The 19,607-nt window shown below is 39.0% G+C and overlaps 1 protein-coding gene across 1 annotated transcript; it reads left to right on the top strand.

Moving 5' to 3' along the window:
- Positions 1–3,135: 3,135 nt before the first annotated feature.
- LOC148861084 (putative pectinesterase/pectinesterase inhibitor 21) lies at positions 3,136–5,136 on the top strand. The gene is made up of 2 exons (XM_088982476.1): positions 3,136–4,196; positions 4,294–5,136. Exons 1-2 carry the CDS (start codon positions 3,197–3,199, stop codon positions 4,989–4,991), a joined length of 1,698 nt encoding a protein of 565 aa, XP_088838602.1. The 5' UTR covers positions 3,136–3,196; the 3' UTR covers positions 4,992–5,136.
- Positions 5,137–19,607: the final 14,471 nt, after the last annotated feature.

Below are 19,607 nucleotides of genomic sequence, written 5' to 3'. Positions count from 1 at the left end.
TAAAGCATTAACTTATTCTCATTACTAAATTCAACTAATTAAATCCATACATAATAAATTAATAATTTCCATAACATAAAAACTTAAACTTTTAAAATCTACATGGAAAAATAGTGCTTTTCATCTAGGTGGTGGTAAGAAATTAAACCATTTTGGTTCAAATTGGCCAATTCATGTTGTCACAATTAAACAATAAAAATTCAAAACAAGATATAATGCAAAAAAAAGAAATATAGAAATTAAAGAAAAATTTGGGAACCTTTTTAACATGACTAAACTACCCATATTTTTGAACTTAGTCCCTCTTTAATTCTGAGGGCTAATAATGTAATATCATTTACAATTTCTCACATCATTTAGTTCTCTCTCATTGTATTTAAGGTATTTTTTATTTAATAGATTCTAATAATTAGTTTTTTATTAAATACTTTTTAACAATATGAACCCCATGTTTTTAAAGGGTTAAATGTTGAAACCTCCCCTAAAGTTTAGTAATTGCAATCACCTCCCCTGAACCTTCTAACATGTATACTCTCAAGTAGAACCCTTCTCCTTTAATCCTCTAATAAGAGGCATATAAATGTAGTTACTTCGTCTAAAATGTTTATTTTCCCTACTTTCCTTTCTTGTTAATCACTACCCCAAACCCTTCCATCTTTTTATTTTTTCATAAAGTTTGTATTGTTTGTTATGCAAAAACCAGCCTTAATAGTAATTGAATGGATATTTTGGACATTTGTGTACCTCTTGTTAGAGGATTCTAAGAGAGGGGATTTACTTGCAACTGTATTAAAAAGTTTAGGGGAGGCAATTGCAATTACCAAACTTTTGGGGAGATTGCATCAACAATTAAAAATTTCAATGGAGGCTTCAACAATTTATCCTTTTTGAAAATTAACAAAAAAAATGAAATCATTCTTCCATCCAAGTGGTGGGTAAGGCAATTGAACCATTTGAATCAATTGGGTGAATCCATGATGTCATAGTTGAATAATAAAATATTTAAAAAAGAAACAAATTTAAAAAATAAGAAATGTAGAAAAATGGGTCATTTCTTTGATATTTTATATTAATCATATTAAATAGTCATAAAGAAGAATTCTTTTTATTGATAATGGAAATGACATACAAATTTTAAAACCAACCAAAATATGAAATTTACTTTCCTATTTGGTCGAGGTCAACAGTTCAACTTTTAGGTGAAATGTGTCAATATTTGATGTCATAATTAAATAATAAAAATTATGAAAAAGATAAAATGAGAAAAAATACATCAATTTTGGAATAAAAACATTTTGGGCACATCCCTAATATTGTAATTTATTAGTAAAATATTTAACAAAATCTGTTTTAAATACTTTTTAACAATATGAAACCCATGTTTTTTAAAGGGTTAAATGTTGAAAACTCCCATAAAGTTTTGTAATTGCAATCACCTCCCCTGAACTTTCTAACATGTATACTCTCAAGTAGACCCCTTCTCCTGTAATCCTCTAATAAGAGGCATATAAATGTAGTTATTTTGTCTAAAATGTTTATTTTCCCATTTTTCCTTTCTTGTCAATCACTACCCCAAACCATTCCATCTTTTTATTTTTTCATAAAGTTTGTATTGTTTGTTATGCAAAACCAGCCTTAATAGTAATTGCATGGGTATTTTGGACATTTGTGTACCTCTTGTTAGAGGATTCTAAGAGAGGGGATTTACTTGCAACTGTATTAAAAAGTTTAGGGGAGGCAATTGCAATTACCAAACTTTTGGGGAGATTGCATCAATAATTAAAAGTTTCAACGGAGGCTTCAACAATTTATCCTTTTTGAAAATTAACATAGAAAATGAAATCATTCTTCCATCCAAGTGGTGGGTAAGGCAATTCAACCATCTGAATCAATTGGGTGAATCCATGATGTCATAGTTAAATAATAAAATATTTAAAAAAGAAACAAATTTAAAAAATAAAAAATGTAGAAAAATGAGTCATTTCTTTGATATTTTATATTACTCATATTAAATAGTCATGAAGAAGAATTCTTTTTATTGATAATGGAAATGACATCCAAATTTTAAAACCAACCAAAAAATGAAATTTACTTTCCTATTTGGTCAAAGTCATTAGTTCAACTTTTAGGTGAAATGTGTCAATATTTGATGTCATAATTAAATAATAAAAATTATGAAAAAGATAAAATGAAAAAAATACATAAATTTTGGAATAAAATCATTTTGGGCACATCCCTAATATTATAATTCATCATATCAAACAAAAACAAGTGCCATAAATAAGAATTATTTTTATACATATGGAAATATAAAAAAAGTAATTTGAACTAATATTTTTCACCTCATTCAAATCCCTCACATTAAGTCATATATTTGAGTAGCCAACACCCATTATCTCTCATTAAATGATATATTTAATATATTTTTCACCAATAAACTTTGTTGTTAGGTCTATATCCAATAGTTGTAACAATATATTTCTTTTTTTTTCAAACTTTAGCCAAAAAAGTGAAATTGCCCTTCTGTCTAGGTGGTGGTAAGCAATTCATCCATCTAGGTCAAATGGGGTCAAACCATTATGTCATATTTAAATACTAAAAATTAAAGAAAGACAAAAACACAAAAAATTACAAAAAAATACATAATTTTTGTAGAAAACTCTTGGGACATACATCTCTAATAAATAATTATTTTACACACAAAAAAACATAGAAAATTTAAAGTAATTTGGATGTATACTATCTTTATCATCTAAAATTTCCATGTGTAAAGCATATGCAAATTTACTAGTATATATAAATGTTTTTGGAATCTGATTGTGCTTTAAATTAAAGTTGAAACACATAACACATAGATAATGCCCACATAGATATACAAATACACAAATAGAAAGTGGAAACAGAAAAGTCAAAAGTACTATATGATTAATTAATTATGAGTTCTTATAGGAGAACCGATGGTGAATAAGAAATTTGGAACTACCTCTAACTGCTTGTTTCCAAAAAGAAATTTGGAACAATAATATACAGTCAAAGTCCCCATTCTAAATGCAACTTTCATGTTCTTTAGTTAGTAGTTATGCTAAATTGGGATTAAACGTGCATGTTATAAACCTTCTCACACACTAGCTAGCTCCTCAACCTCAACTTCTGTTTGTTTAGCGGAGCGAGAAAGTGAAAGTGAGCAATTAGAGAAATGGGAAAGCTTATAGCCCTTGGTATATCACTAATCCTCGTTGTTGGTGTCGTCATCGGTACCGTTGTTGGTGTAAACAAAAGTAGGCATCCCAAGGATGACTTGTCTGCAAAAGACATTACCAGCGGTAGTACTTCAACGACAATGAAAAGTGTCAGTGCAATCTGTGCCTCTGCCGACTACAAGGATTCTTGCATTAAAACCCTTACCCCTGTAGCCAAAAATGAAAGTTCTACCCCCCATGACTACCTCAAGGCTGCCTTTGAGGCCATCGTCCAGGAGGTGCAAGAAGCAATGGAAAAGTTTGGTGTTATAGGCAAAGACGCCAATAGCTCCATCGATAAGATGGCAGTCGGGGATTGCAAGGAATTGATGCAATATGCCATCTCCGAGTTGCAATCCGCCATCTCCATGGTGAATGACCCTAAAAGGCACCCAGCAAGTGATCCTGTTGCGGAGCTCAAGAACTGGTTGAGCGCTGTCGTGTCTTATGAAGAGACATGCACCGAGGGATTCGAACACCCAAAGCTGAAGAGTTCAATGGAGAACGGGCTCCTCAATGCCACTCAACTTACTGGCAATGCCCTCACCATCGTCACCGAGTTGTCTGCGATACTCAAAGCCTTGAATATCCGCTTTGACACAAACATCAACTATCGACGCCGACTTCTAGATGCACAAGGTTACCCTACTTGGTTTACACTAAAGGACCGTAAGCTTTTATCTCTGCAAGGCAATGGACAGTTGACACCCAATGCAGTGGTAGCCAAGGATGGTAGTGGGCAATATAAGACAATTGCTGAAGCAATTGCCGCATGCCCCAAGAATAGCGTATCTAGATATGTTATCTATGTGAAAGCCGGGACCTATGATGAATACATTATAGTTACCAAAGGTCAAAATAATATTTTCATGTATGGAGATGGGCCAACGAGTACAATTGTCACCGGAAAGAAGAGCAACGCTGCAGGCATCTCAACATTTCAGACTGCCTCATTTTGTAAGTTGGACCTTATCAGCCTAACATTCATTTTCCTTTTGTTATTCTTACTTGATTCTAATAAGTTTTTTCTTATAATTGTTTGTTCCTTCTATAGCTGTTATTGCGGATGGATTCATCGCCAAGTCGATGGGATTCGAAAACACAGCCGGTCCCCAAGGGCACCAAGCAGTGGCGCTTCGCGTCCAAGGTGATAAAGCGGCATTCTTCAATTGCAAAATGGATGGATACCAAGACACCTTGTATGTCCAAGCCAAGCGTCAATTCTATCAGAACTGTGTTGTTTCTGGCACCATTGACTTCATATTCGGTAACGCGAAAGCAGTGATGCAAGACTGTCAAATCATCGTCAGAAGGCCAATGGACAACCAGCAAAACACAGTAACAGCACAAGGAAAGATGTTCCAGAATGAGGAAACTGGTATTGTGATCCAAAACTGCAATATCGTCCCAGATCAACAGCTCTCCGTTGATAAGTTAAAGATCCCTTCATTCTTGGGCCGCCCATGGAAAAAATATGCAACGACAATTATCATGGAATCAGCCATTGGTGATTTCATAAGACCCAAAGGGTGGATGCCATGGAGTGGCAACTTTGCACTCGATACTTTGTTCTATGCTGAGTATAACAACCGTGGTCCAGGTGCTAATACCGCCCAAAGGGTCAAATGGAAGGGTTTCAAGGTCATCACCGATAGGAATGAGGCTCTTCGCTTCACTGCCGGACCATTCATTCTAGGAAATGAGTGGTTGAAAGACACCGGAGCACCTTTCATCCTTGGATTGAAGTACTAATCCAAGTAGTTATCACTTGACAAAAGGCAACAGACAGGAACAGGATGAGATGTTGGAAATACAATTTCCTTTTGCTCATTTAAAGCCAACCTGTATCTTTTTGTTGTTTCTTTAATCAATAAAGTTAGACTTTTGTTTGATGTAATCTTGTTGTTTCTAGTTTGTGTTCTTATTTTTCTAGTCTGAAGGTTACCTCGTAGGGCATTCATTTGGTGAGTAAGACTCATCACGAGAGATCTAAATCACTCCATTTTTCATAAACCTAGAATATCCCAATAGAGGTTGGAATTTGGCGGTTAACATTATAGCTGGTATGTAGATAATTAATAGTGAAGTCTCAACTAGTAGTGCGATACTCCCAACTGCTATGTGGATATGCATCTTATGCGAACTGATTTTTATCCTACTGAGTTTTATTCATCACTGGATTTATTAAACACTATTGATGAATAGAATCTCTAAGATGAAATAAATTTTCTACCCTATTGGACATGCGGTATCTTGAGGATTGTACTATCTTGCAGTGTCCTAACAATAGTGTAGTCACAAGATAGATTATAAGGTTTATCATTTAGTTTGTTGATTGATTAGGGAATCCCTAACATAGATAGGATATCATATTCACTACAAGAAAAATGGTCAAAGGTGGCGGTCGTAAATCATTCCTAAACCGGTGGCATGTCAGAACCGCCGGCTCAGAGTTAATAAAGGCGGTGGTCTAGACCACCAGCTTAGATCTCTTTGGACCGCCTCCTTAGGTTCGTTAAAGTGTTGCTTCTGTTTTAAGGTGACAGTCTAAGATCTCTTTAGATCGTCGCCTTAGGTCCATCAAAATGTCACTTCCATTTTTAGGCAGCGGTCTGCCACCTTGGGTTCATCGAAGTGTTGCTTCCATTTTTATGTGGTTGTCTAGACCGCCAGCTTAGACCTCTTTGTTAGACAGTGTATGCCCTTAGCTCCAATCAGATTGACGTACTTTTGACATTTATTGTAAATGAATAATAGTACATAATTGATTCATGTTATATATGGTGTGTTTCTGTGTAATACCCTTAAACTAGACACCTATGAGACTCGTCTTAGTTTAAAATATTCACAACTATTGGATAGACCTGGGGAGATTTATCCTATAAAGGCTAACACTAATGTGTTGCCAAGTTGGTTGAGGTGGCTTATCTCAACTGCCAAGGTGAGACCTGAAGCACATTTAGTGTGGGTTTGTTTGAAACCCTGAACCAGACCATTTTCCAGTTATGCCCTAGACCTTGGACACAGATCGACAAAACTAGAAAATTACACCTAACTCCTAGACTCGATTATAGTACTGCATTAGGTGTTGGATTGGGTTGTCTTTGATATGTCAATCAGTGAGATACTTAGTGGGGGTCAAAACCTGAGTATATTGGGGCAGTTTGAGGATTCACTTGAGTGGGTGATCATAGTGACCGAATCAGCCCCATTGTCGAACAAAGTGAATGATCGGGGACAACACTCTCTCTGATGGAAACCTAAACTGTTGGCAATGGATTTCAAACATGTTTGAGATTTGTTTGCAAAATATATTTATATAGATATACATATATTATGTTTTCATGGAAAAAGGTTTGCAAAGGTTTTAATTCCCGGGATCCATTTTGCAGCCGAGGGAGAGATCCTCTCTTGTTGGGCAATGTTTGATCATTGTGGGCTGAGAGGTTAAGTGTAAGACCACTTAGGGCTTATAGACATGATGGGTTAATCTCATATAAGTTCATAGTCTTTGGGCCTTCATAAGGTGGATGGACCCAAGGAACATTTAGTGTAAATGTTGGGCCTACTAAGCTTAGGGGTTCACTATGTTTAGTAGTGAATTCGATCCGACCTTGTAACAGAGGCTAGGCTGAACCCATATGGCTTTTGTGGAGGTCAATGTTAGGGTCCCACACCATACAAAGAGAGCCAATCTAGCCAGCAAATTAAAAAGGAAAGTGAGCCTGATAACTTTGTTAGACAGTTTTTATGCCCTTAGCTTCAATCAAGATGATGTATTTTATGCTAGTGAGTAGGTCTGGGGAGACCTATCCTGACAAGGCCGACCCATTGGCTGGGAACATTCTAAACTAACACGAGTCTCATTAAATGTCCAGTTTAAGGGTATTACACAAAAACATACCAAGGGAACATGAATCAAATATGCACTTTTATTCATTTACAATAAACTCATAAAGTACATCATTTTGATTGAAGCTAAGGGCATACAAAACTGTCTAACAACTCCCACTTGAACTTAGGTCCAATCAGGTACTAGCCGGAGTCCCATGCTTTCCATGTGCTTCTCAAACACTTTCTGTGATAGTGGCTTTGTCAATGGGTCAGCTACATTTGCCGGTGACGCTACCTTCTGGATCAGGATGTCCCCTCTACCAACAATCTCCCGGAGTATGTGGTATTTCCTCTCGATGTGCTTCGACTTCGAGTGGGCTCGTGGCACCTTAGCCTGAGCAATAGCTCCATTTGTTGTCACACAACAATGGGATGGATGATGTGCTGGATAGAACTACTTCCAACACGTGAACAAATTTCTTCATCCACACGGCTTCTTTGGCAGCCTCACTTGCGGCAATGTACTCGGCCTTGGTCGTGGAGTCTGTAGTGGACCCCTATTTGCTGCTTTTCTAGCAAACAACACATGATCCTATCGTGAAAATATATCCAGATGTAGACTTTCTATCATCTGGATCCGACTAGAAATTGGCATTTGTATACCCTTGGATCTGTAATGAGCTACCATTGAATACTAGACAAAATTCTTTTATCCTTTGAAGGTACTTAAGTATGTTTTTCAGATCAGTCCAGTGCTCCTGCCCTGGGTTGGCCTGAAATCTGCTTACTACACTCACTGCCTGAGCAATGTCAGGGCGAGTGCACAGCATGGCATACATGATGCTCTCTACGGCAGAGGCATAGGGAACATCATTCATGCCATCAATCTCCTCAGAAGTCTTGGGAGACATCTTCTTGGAGAGAGTGACTCCATGCTTGAAGGGAACATTTCTTTTCTTGGAGTTTTCCATGCTGTATCTTTTGACTATTTTGTCAATGTAGGCAGATTGGGATAATCCTATTATCTGCTTCGATCTATCTCTATAGCATTGAAGACCCAGTATATAGGAGGCTTCTCCAAGATCTTTCATGGAGAACTGCTATGAAAGCCATACTTTCATTGTAGTCAACATTCCTACATCATTCCCAATGAGTAGAATGTCATCTACATACAGAACCAAGAAGGTAACCTTATCTCCACTATACTTCCTGTAGACACAGTGTTCATCCGGATTCTACTCGAAGTCAAACGATTTGACAACAGAGTCAAAACAGATGTTCCAACTTCTAGAAGCTTGCTTAAGTCCATAAATGGATCTATTGAGTTTACATACCATGTTTTCTGAACCTGCAGCAATAAAGCCTTGCTGTTGCAACACATAGATATCTTCAGTAAGATCTCCATTCAAGAATGTAGTTTTGACATCCATCTGCCAAATCTCATAATCATGGTATGTTGCTACAGCTAACAGAATCCTAATGGATTTTAGCATGGCCACAGGCGAAAAGGTTTACTTATAATCGATTCCCTCTTTTTAAGTGTACCCTTTCGCCACCAGACAAGCTTTGAAGTTCTCAACCCTACCATCGGGGCACTTCTTCCTCTTGTAAATCCATTTGCAACCAATTGCTTTTACCCTGAAGGGTGGATCTACTAGAGTCCAGACTACATTGGTCTCCATTGAGTCCATCTTTACTCTCATGGCCTCCACTCACTTTTGGGAATCTATGTCCAACATAGCTTCTACATAAGTCACAGGATCCTCCTCACTAGTCAAGGTTTCCACCAGGTAACTATCCTGGTCATAACCAAAACGGACTGGTGGCCTGGATACTCGAGTGGATCTTCTAGGTTGGTCACTACCTAGAACTTGTGGGACATCTCCCTCTGCCCCTGAGCTCTCCTCATCAAGAACAATTTCCTGACGATGGGTGTGTAGGATGTAATCGGTCTCCACGAATTGTGCATTTCGACTACAGAACACTTTCTGCTCACTTGGGTCATAGAATAGGTAACCTACAGAGCCTTTTGGGTAACCTACAAATAAACAACGGCTGGTTTTGGATTCCAACTTGTCTGCACTCATTCTTTTAACGTGTGCTAGACAACCCCAAATCTTCAAGTGTCTAACACTTGGTTTCTTTTCGGTCCAAAGTTCATATGGACTATTCAGAACCGATTTGGTTGGAACTCGATTCAGCACGTAAATCGCAGTCTCTAATGCGTAACCCCAAAAAGATGTGGGTAACTCTGAGTGTATGAGAAGCGACCAGACCATATCCAATAAGGTCCTATTCCTCCTCTCTGAAACACGTTAAATTGTGGTGTAGAAGGATGAGCTAATTGTGATACTATCCCATTGTCTTTTAAGTAGTCCCTGAATTCGTCAGAGAGATACTCGCCACCTCGATCTGATCAAAGGGCCTTAATTTCTCTCCCTAATTGTTTCTCGACCTCCTGTCTAAACACTTTCAACTTTTCAAAAGATTCAGACTTGTGTCTCATTAGGTACACGTAATCATATCGTGAGAAATCATCTATGAAGGTGATGAAATACATGTGTTGATTTCGTGTCCTAACACTCAGGGGACCACATACATTAGTATGTATTAGGTCAAGTGTGCCTGTACATCTTTCAGGCTTATTGTTAAATGGCCGTTTCGCCATCTTGCCTTGTAGGCAAGGTTCACAGGTGGGAAGATCTTCTACAGTTAGAAAATCCAAAGGACCATCCTTTACCAACCTTGTGATTCAGTCAACACCGATGTGGCCAAGTCGGTAATGCCAAAGACACGTGGGATTAACTATATCATGGGCTCTCTTCTTGGAGATTTGAGCCGACGTAGTTTCAGTTATGTTAGTTTCTAGAGAAGGATGTAGAACATAGAGACCGTTCTCCAGTTCCCCGTATGCGATGAATCTGTTATTTCTTTTAATAATAATCGTATTACTAAAGAAGACAGAATAACCATCTGCACACAGTTTTGAGATAGAAATCAAATTTCTCATTAAGTTTTGTACATAAAGACAATCTTTCAGTACGATTATTCCTTCTCTAAAAATTAACTCCATGGTTCCTATGGCCCCGACTGCAACAGTTGTAGTAGTCCCCAAGTAGAGTGTGACTTCTCCTTCACTCAGCATTCTGCTTACCTTGAACCCCTGCAGTGAGTTACATGCATGAGTTGAAGCTCCGAAGTCAATACACCAGGACACAGAAGCTACCAATAAATCGGTTTCTATAACACAAGTTTCGAAATTACCTTTCTTGGATTTCAGGTAGGCAGGACAGTTCCTTTTCCAGTGGCCGGTCTTCTTACAGAAGTGACAGGCATCTGTTGCTTTGTCTTTCTTCTGCTTCTTGGGTTTGGCATCCTTCTACTCGGGCTTTCTCTTTGCCTTCCTTTTCTTTCCCGATTTGCCAATTTCAACAAGCATGGCAATGGGCTCTTCCTTTTTAATCAATTCTTCAACCCTCTGCAACATATTGTTGAGTTCCTGTAAGCTGACATTTAGCTTGTTCATGTTGTAGTTCATGATGAATGGATTAAAGGATGGAGGCAAAGAGTTGAGAATAGCATCGATCTGTGTTACCAGATCTAACCTAGATCCAAGAGCCTCTAGTTCATTGATATAATCCATCATCCGGAGACAATGGTCATGAACTTGTTGGCTCTTGGACATCTGCGCGGTCATGAACTGCTTCAAGACCTTCTGCTGAGTAGAACGAATCTGCTCTTCGTACATTATCTTGAGACTATCCAATACATCCTTGGCAAGTTTGATCTAATCGAATTGCCTCTGAATTGGATTGTCCAAAGAGGCAATGATATAGTAGTGGGCAAGGGAGTTTTTCTCCTCCCATTCTTGGTATTCTCTTCTACGGTTCTTAGAAGCCCTATCTCCCGGACGATTCGGGGCAGGATTCTTGGCTACCTTATCCAATTTTTCAGAGGTTAAGACCAACATAAGGTTCTTGTACCAGTCGGCATAGTTTGGGCCCTTAAGCTTGTTGTCGTCAAGAAGCTTTGCAAATGATCCGTTTGCCATTTTCTGATAAAAGAGCAAACATCAATTCACAACCTAATTTGATTCATGTTCATTTCATAGATGTGGATTTTAATATACGTTCCATTTCCATTTATTCATCTCTAAGATTTCTCTCCTTTCTCAGTGACGGAGACTACGGGTTGTATCTGGAAATGTGGGAAATCACATAGGGTGCATGGAGCCAACTGTTTCAGCTACATAACCCCACCACCTTTCTGTGACGGATCATATCTAGTCATCATATGAGATTTCCCTTTGGCCTCTATCAGGCAAAGTTCAGAGCCATTTTCAGGTAAACCTTTCTGTCCAGTGAGTGCTTACCCATCATATTCGTGAACGCCAAGGTACTGTGAGAGATTTCCCATTTTCTGGTGAAGCCACTCCCACATTGGTCTATGACGCCCCTATCATCTTATGAAACACTTAGACAAGCCCAACAGCAAATGGAGAGTGCATTTTCTGGTGCATTTCCTCATTACTGAAGGACCCATCCTCATGCTAATGATGGAAGGCCTTTAGAGAGTTCTTCGTATGAATCTCCCTATCACTTGCACTCATATTAGCTGGAGGGAACAATTATTATGCCCTACTTTGATTTAGGTGAAACCAAAGTCAGATTTTGGTGGGCCTTAAATCGGCTAGGGTTTCGCATGTAACCTCTCGACGAGGCATGGGGCCCACCATAGAGGGAGGTCATCAAATGACAAAAAGGGACACCATTGCAATGATGTGCACTCAGCCATGGTGTGCACAAGAGTCACTGTTGAATGAGCATGGGCCAAGCACTTATGGCCCATGTACGTAGCATATCTCACATCCATACATCTCATGCAGGGATAAATTGATCCAATCAATTAATAATCTGTAAGGCCCTTTGGAAGCCCAATTTAAATCCATAATATTAACCATTAATATTATTTAGGTATATGGGCTGAAGTAGGGTTGCCCAGTTCGGCCCATATAGCTTTATACTTTGAAGTGGGCTTTTGGCAGTTTTAACTATTTAAAACTGGGCCTTTACAGGTTGGGGCAAATTAACAATTTAATTAAATATCAATCCTCAGGCCCATTAGTGGGAAAAATCAGGGTGACTTTCAGCCTTGATTAAACCCTAGATTCGGTTCAAACAGTTTGAACCAATCTTGGTTCGAATGGGTCTAGGGTTTGATCTTTAATTAAATCTTTAATTCAAGAAAATAATCTGAAATTAAAGAACTGATAAAAGAAAATCAAGAATCAGTTAAACAGGGCTGTTCACACAATCCATCCTACAAAACAGAGGTTAGATCACAATTTGTAGTTTCATAAACTACAAATCGTAGATAGCGAATGTCCCATCTGTGAAATCACCTTCTCTGCAAAATCTCCCTTTCTATGCTGCCATCTTCGATCCAAAAATAAAAATAAATAAAAATCCTTTTTCTATTAATGATTACATCAGATCGAATACCTATACATTGAGTCTAAAAAAAATTATTTACAGACCAAATGTAATAAATAAATCAAGAAACTGCAAATCTTATAGTTTTCCCTGCGCAAACCAAGAAATCGATCTCCTCTTGTATGAACAGCCCATAAATCAAGAAAATCATAAAGAACGATTCTAAACAACAATCAGATTTATATAAAATTAATTTCAGATTATTTGCCCATTAATTTTTGGAACAAATTTCCCAAAACCCATATCTACGCAAATTGGGTAGAATGCCTTCTACCTATTTGCGTAGGTTTAAATCTGAAATGGAATGGTTCAAGATTTAAACCATGGCTCTGATACCACTGAAGGGATAGGATACCCATCACATGGACACCCAAAGATTGCGGAATAAGGGCCGAATTTCAAAAATTTTTCTCTCCCTTCAACTAGGAATCAAATTCCCTATTTTGAAAATCATATTTTCAAGGATCATTCTTGAACCATAAACTGAACCAGATCTGAACCAAAAGGAGTAGGGAGTGATTATACCTGATCCGGAGAAATAGTATCTCCTAATGGAGGTATTCACACCCAAGGAAGGATCCAAAAACTACTCCCACTGAAAATGGCGCAGTGTAGGGTGGAGCAGGATCAGCAGTGTTCTTCCAAAAGAATTTGACCCTTTCCAAGAATCAATTGGATGGCTTGTGAATACATCTCCAACCAATCTTTTCTCCAAAAGATTGGTTTCAAGATTGAATCTTGATTTCTCCCAAGAACAAGAGATCGAACTACTGGAGGCGGCGGCTGCAGGAAGGAGGCGGCAAGAGAGTATTTGCAGGGTGCAGATTCTCTCTTCTTGTGATTTCAGCTCTGAAGACAAGAATGTGTATTGCTTGCATATCTAAAGTCTTCCGCCCCCTCCTCCTTTTATAATCTTAAAGGGATTAGCTTCTAATCCCATTAGGAGTTGCTAATCCAAATCATATTTGGATAAGAAGTCGCTTTAAGTGATAAGGGATAACCCTTATCTTATCTGCAGATAAAATCAGCCATCTCCTAAACTAATTAGGAGGCTTCCAGATCTAAATCTTATTCAGATCATGGACACTCTAAGTGGATAGGGTATGGGCCCAATCCAATCAGCTGATCCATCTCAGAATTCGCCCGTTTAAGTGACTAATCAAATTAGCCCAGTCCGAATGGGCTTAAGGCCCATTAAAGATTATGTATTCACTCAGCCTTCCAAACTGCTACCCAGTTGGGCTTCCATGTATGGCATGGGACCCAAACATTGATCTACATATCAGCCACATGGGTTCAGCCCAGCCTTTGTTACAAGGCCTGGCCGAATACACTGTTATGGACAGTGCACCCCTGGAAACCATCTCATGGTCTCTATGGGCCCAACACTTACCCTAAGTGGTCCCTGGGCCAAGCCACCTTGTAACACCTAGGGACTGTGGGTAGATGCAAAATTAGCCCATCAGGTATTATTCTCAATGGTCTTACATTTAACCTCTAAGCCCATAATGATCATATACTACCCAAAAAGAGAGGACCTCTCCCTCCACTGCAAGGAACAATGTTGCACGCTCTACATATATGAATCCCGGGAATCAAAACCTTTTGCAAACCTTTTATAAACTATTGAATTAATACTTTAATATCTCGTATAAAATATAATTTGCAAAACAAATCTCAACGATTGAAATCAGCTGCCAACAGTCTTGGTTTCCTACAGAGAGAGTGCATCCCCAATCATTACCTTTGTCTGACAAAGGGGATGATCCCATCACTATGATCACCCAATCAGATGAATTCTCAGACTGTCCCAACATACGTAGGTTCTGACCCCCACTAAGGATCTCACTGAGTGGTATATCAAAGTGTTAGACAGTCTTGTATGCCCTTAGCTTCAATCGGATTTGATGTACTTTTGTTATTCAGTGGAAATAAATTAAAGTGCATGTTTGATTCAGGTTGTTTGGTATCCTGTGTAAGACCCTAAAACTGGACACTTATAGAAACTTGTGTTAGTTTTAAATGTTCACAGCCATTGGATAAGTCTGGGGAGATTTATCCTACAAAGGTTGATACTGGTGTGCCACCAAATGTTGGGATGGCTTGTTTCGGCCATCAGGGTAAAACCCAAGGCACATGCAGTATGGGATTGCTTGAACCCTTGAACCAGACCAGATTTCCAATATTGCCCTAGACCTTGGAGACAGATGGCCAAAACTGAAAAGTTACACTTGACCCCTAGACTCGATTATGACACATCACTAGGTGTCGGATTGGGCTGTCTTTGATGTGTCAATCAGTGAGATCCTTAGTGGGGGTCAAAACCTAGACATGTTGGGGCAGTCTGAGAATTCATCTGAGTGAGTGGTCATAGTGACAGGATCAGCCCATTTGTCGAACAATGGTAATGATCGGGAATGCACTCTCTCTGATGGAAACCAAACTGCCGGCAGTTGATTTCAATCGTTGGAATTTTGTTTTGTAAAATTAAGATATATATATATATATATATATATATATATGTATATGTATGGTTTCAAAAGATTTGCAAAAGGTTTTAATTCCCGGGATCCATGTGATTAGAGAGTGCGACACTGTTCCTTGCAGCCGAGAGAGAGGTCTTCTCTTGTCGGGCAGTGCTTGATCATTAAGGGCTGAGAGGTTAAGTGTAAGACCATTTAAGATAATACCTGATGGGCTAATCTTTCACCTGCCCACAACCCCTGGGTTTTTATAAGATGGATTGGCCCAGGGACCACTTAATGTAAGTGTTGGGCCCACAGGGTCCATGAGATGGGCTCAAGGGGGTCACTGAGTCTTTCAGTGAATTCGGCTGGGCCTTGTAATAAAGGCTGGGCCGAACCCATGTGGCTGGTGTGTAGATCAATGCTTGGGTCCCACGCCATACAAAGAAGCCCAACTGGGCAGCAGGTTGGAAACTAGTTAAACACTGAACACTTAATGGGCCAAAAGCCCATTTCGAACTGGGCTGATATGATCACCAGTTCATAGGGCGAATCTGAGATTAGTGTTAGTAAAAGGATTGGGTCTTTAACCTTATCCACTCTAAGAGACCAATTTCAAATTAGATTTGAATCTGGTAACCTCCTGATAAGATCAGGAGTTAACTAACTTAATTTGCAGATATGATTAAGATTAACCTCTATCCAAATACTGATTTGGATTGGGATAACTCCCAAAATATTGGGAGGTTTCTTAATCAAAAAGAAAGAGGAGAAAACTCTAGCAGAAATATCAGATTTCGAATTAGGGGTTTAAGGAAGCAAGAAACACATCCTGCAATTTGAGATTTGATCTCTCACAGACTCCAGAGAGAAGAGACAATTCTACCCTCTTCGTCCCTGGACTTCTCCTCCTTCAGCCGTCGCCACTACCTGTTGGAAGATTGGATCTTTGCAGCAACAGGAAGTCAAGAAAGCAGTTCTTAACAATAGTCTTGCAAGAAAGACACTAGGATACGGTGTTCAAGGTTTCCAAAGGGTTCTTGTGAAGAATCCAATGTGTAGGACACACCCTGCTGGTTCCGTTCCATCCACAACTGTGTCATCTTCAGCAGGAGCAGATCTTGGTTACTTCTTTGGGCGTGAACACCAACTTTGGGAGATATTATTTCTTCAGATCATGTATAATCCTTCCTGTTTTCTTTTGGTTCAGATCTGGTTTGTTTATGGTTCAAGTAGGATCATTGAATAATGTATTCTAAATTTAGGGAATATGATTCCTAGTTGGAAGAAGGTAGAAATTTTTTTTTTGAAATTCGCCCCCCATTCCGCACCTTTCTTGGCGTCCATCAGATGGATCCTACCATTCTTTCACAAAGACAGCCCAATCTGACACCTAGTGTAGTATCATAATCGAGCCTAGGGGTCAGGTGTAATTTTTCAGTTTTGCCCATCAATCTCCAAGGTCTGAGGCAATACTAGAAATTTGGTCCAGTTGAAAGATTCAATAAATCCTACACTGTATTTTCCTAGGGTCTCACCTTGGCAGCTGAGATAGGCCACCCCAACCGACTTGGTGGCACCACAGTGTCAGCCTTGTCAGGATAGGTCTCCCCTGGCTAACCCACTGGCTGTGAACATTCTAAACTAACACGAGTCTGATTAACTGTCCAGTTTAAGAGTATTACATAGAAACATACCAAGGGAACATGAATCAAATATGCACTTTTATTCATTTACAATAAACTGATAAAGTACATCATTTTGATTGAAGCTAAGGGCATAAAAAACTGTCTAACATTATCCTCATGCTAATGATGGAAGGGCTTTAGAGTGTTCATCATATGAATCTCCCTATCACATACACTCATATTAGCTGGAGGGAATAGTTAATTATGCTCTAGTTCTAATTTTAGGTCAAACCGAAGTGGCTCCCACTGACTTTCAAAAAGTCAGGTTTTGGTGGGCCTAAATCGGCTAGGGTTCCGCACGTGACCTCTTGATGAGGTGTGGGGCCCACCACTGAAGGAGGTCATCCAATTACCAAAAGGGACACCATGGCAATGATGTGCATTCAGCCATGGTGTGCGCAAGAGCCACTGTTGATTGAGCATGGGCCAAGCACTTATGGCCCATGTACGTAGCACATCACACATCCATACATCTTATGTAGGGATAAATTGATCCAATCAATTAATCATCTGTAAGGCCCATTTGAAGCCCATTTTAAATCAATAATATTAACCAATAATATTATCTAGGTATATGGGTCGAATGGTTCAGCCCATATAGCTTTATGTGTTAAGTGGGCTTTTAGCAGTTTTAACTATTTAAAACTGGGCCTTTATAGGTTGGGCTGAATTAACCATTTAATTAAATATCAATCATTAGGCCCATTAGTGGAAAAATGAGGGCTGACTTTCAGCCTTGATTAAACCTTAGATTCGGTCTGAACAGTTTGAACCAATCTTGGTTCAAATGGGTCTAGGGTTTGATCTTTAATTAAATCTCTAATTCAAGAAAATAATCTAAAATTAAATATTAATAAAAGAAAATCAAGAATCAGTCAAACAAGGTTGTTCACACAATCCATCCTACAAAATAGAGGTTAGATCACAGTTTGGAGTTTCATAAACTGCAAATCACAGATTGTAATTCTCCCATCTGCGAAATCTCCTTCTCTGCGCCGCCATCTATGATCCAAAAATAAAAATAAATAGAAATCCTATTTCTATTAATGATTACATCAAATCAAATACCTATACATTCAGTCTAAAAAATAAAAAAAAAAATTACAGACCAAATGTAACAAAATAATTCAAAAACTGCAAAATCGCAGGTTCCCTGCGCAAATCAAGATTTTGATCTCCTCTTGTATGAACAGCCCATAAATCAAGAATGAAGAACAGTTCTAAATAATAATCATATTTATATAAAATTAATTTCAGATTATTCGCCCATTAATTTTGGGAACAAATTTCCCAAAACCCACATATGCGCAAATCGGGTAGAACACCTTCTACCCATTTGCGCAGGTTCAGATTTGAAACAAATTGGTTCAAGATTTGAACCATGGCTCTGATACCACTAAAGGGATGAGAGATCCATAAGGGTGGGGCGAATTTCAAAAATTTTTCTCTCCCTTCAACTGGGAATCGCATTCCCTATTTAGAAAATCATATTTTCAAGGATCATTCTTGAACCATAAACTGAACCAGATCTAAACCAAAAGGAGTAGGAGAGGATTATACCTGATATGGAGAAATAGTATCCCCCAACGAAGGTGTTCACACCCAAGGAAGGATCCAAAGACTACTCCCACTGAAGAAGGCACAGTGCAGGATGGAGCAGAATCTACAGTGTTCTTCTCCAAGAACTCTGTCCTTCGCAAGAAGCAGTAGGATGGCATGTGAACACAACTTCCTATCAATTCTTTCTCAAAGAACTTATGTCAACATCGAATCTTGACTTCTCCCACAACTGGAGATTGAACTAGCAAACAGGGGCGGCAAGAACAGGGAGGTGGCAAGAAAGAATTCTGCAGGGTTGCTTAATTCTTTCTTCTCTGTGATTTCAGCACTGAAGATAATCTGATTGTCTGTCATCTAAAGGCTGCCACCCCTCCTTCTTTTTTTATCCTTAAGGATGAGCTCCTAATCCAATTAGGAGCTGCTTATCCAAATCATATTTAAATCAGCCTTCTCTTCAGGTGATAAGGATAAACCCTTATCTTAACTACAGATTATATTAGCTTTCTCCTAATCTCATTAGGAGTTTTCTATATCTGAATCACATTCAGATCTGGACTCTCTGAGTGGATAGGGTCAAGACCCTATCCTATCTGCTAATCTATCTCAGAATTCCCCCATAATTAACTAATTAAATAGCCTAGTTCAAAATGGGCTTTAGGCCCATTAAGCTTATGTGCTCACTTAAACTTCCTAACTGCTGCCCAGTTGGGCTTCCTTGTATGGCGTGGGACCCAAGCATTGATCTACACATCAGCCACATGGGTTCAGCCCAGCCTTTGTTACAAGGCCTGGCCGAATACATTGTTATGGACAGTGCTTCCCCTGAAAGCCATCGAATGGGCTCCATGGGCCCAACACTTACCCTAAGTGGTCCCTGGGCCAAGCCACCTTGTAACACCCAGGGACTATGGACAGATGCAAAATTAGCCCATCAGGTATTATCCTCAATGGTCTTACACTTGACCTCTTAGCCCATAATGGTCATACACTGCCTGACAAGAGAGCACTTCTCCCTCGGATGCAAGGAACAGTGTTGCACTCTCTACTTGCATGGATCTCGGGAATTAAAACCTTTTACAAACCTTTTTAGAAACCATTATATATATACTTTTATATCTCATATAAAATATATTTTGCAAAACAAATCTCAACGATTGAAATCGGTTGTCGGTAGTCTTGGTTTCCATCAGTGAGAGTGCATTCCCGATCATTACCGTTGTCCGACAAAGGGGCCGATCCTGTCACTATGATCACCCACTCAGATGAATTTTCAGACTGTCCAAACATTCCCAGGTTTTGACCCCCACTAAGGATCTCACTGATTGATAC

The sequence above is a fragment of the Nelumbo lutea genome, chromosome 4 (assembly GCF_056320005.1).
Source record: "Nelumbo lutea isolate HS-2025 chromosome 4, American lotus-T2T, whole genome shotgun sequence".
In the NCBI taxonomy this organism is placed as follows: Eukaryota; Viridiplantae; Streptophyta; class Magnoliopsida; order Proteales; family Nelumbonaceae; genus Nelumbo; species Nelumbo lutea.
The sequence above is the reverse complement of the archived record's forward strand: the minus strand, read 5'-3'. Positions and strand labels throughout refer to the sequence as shown.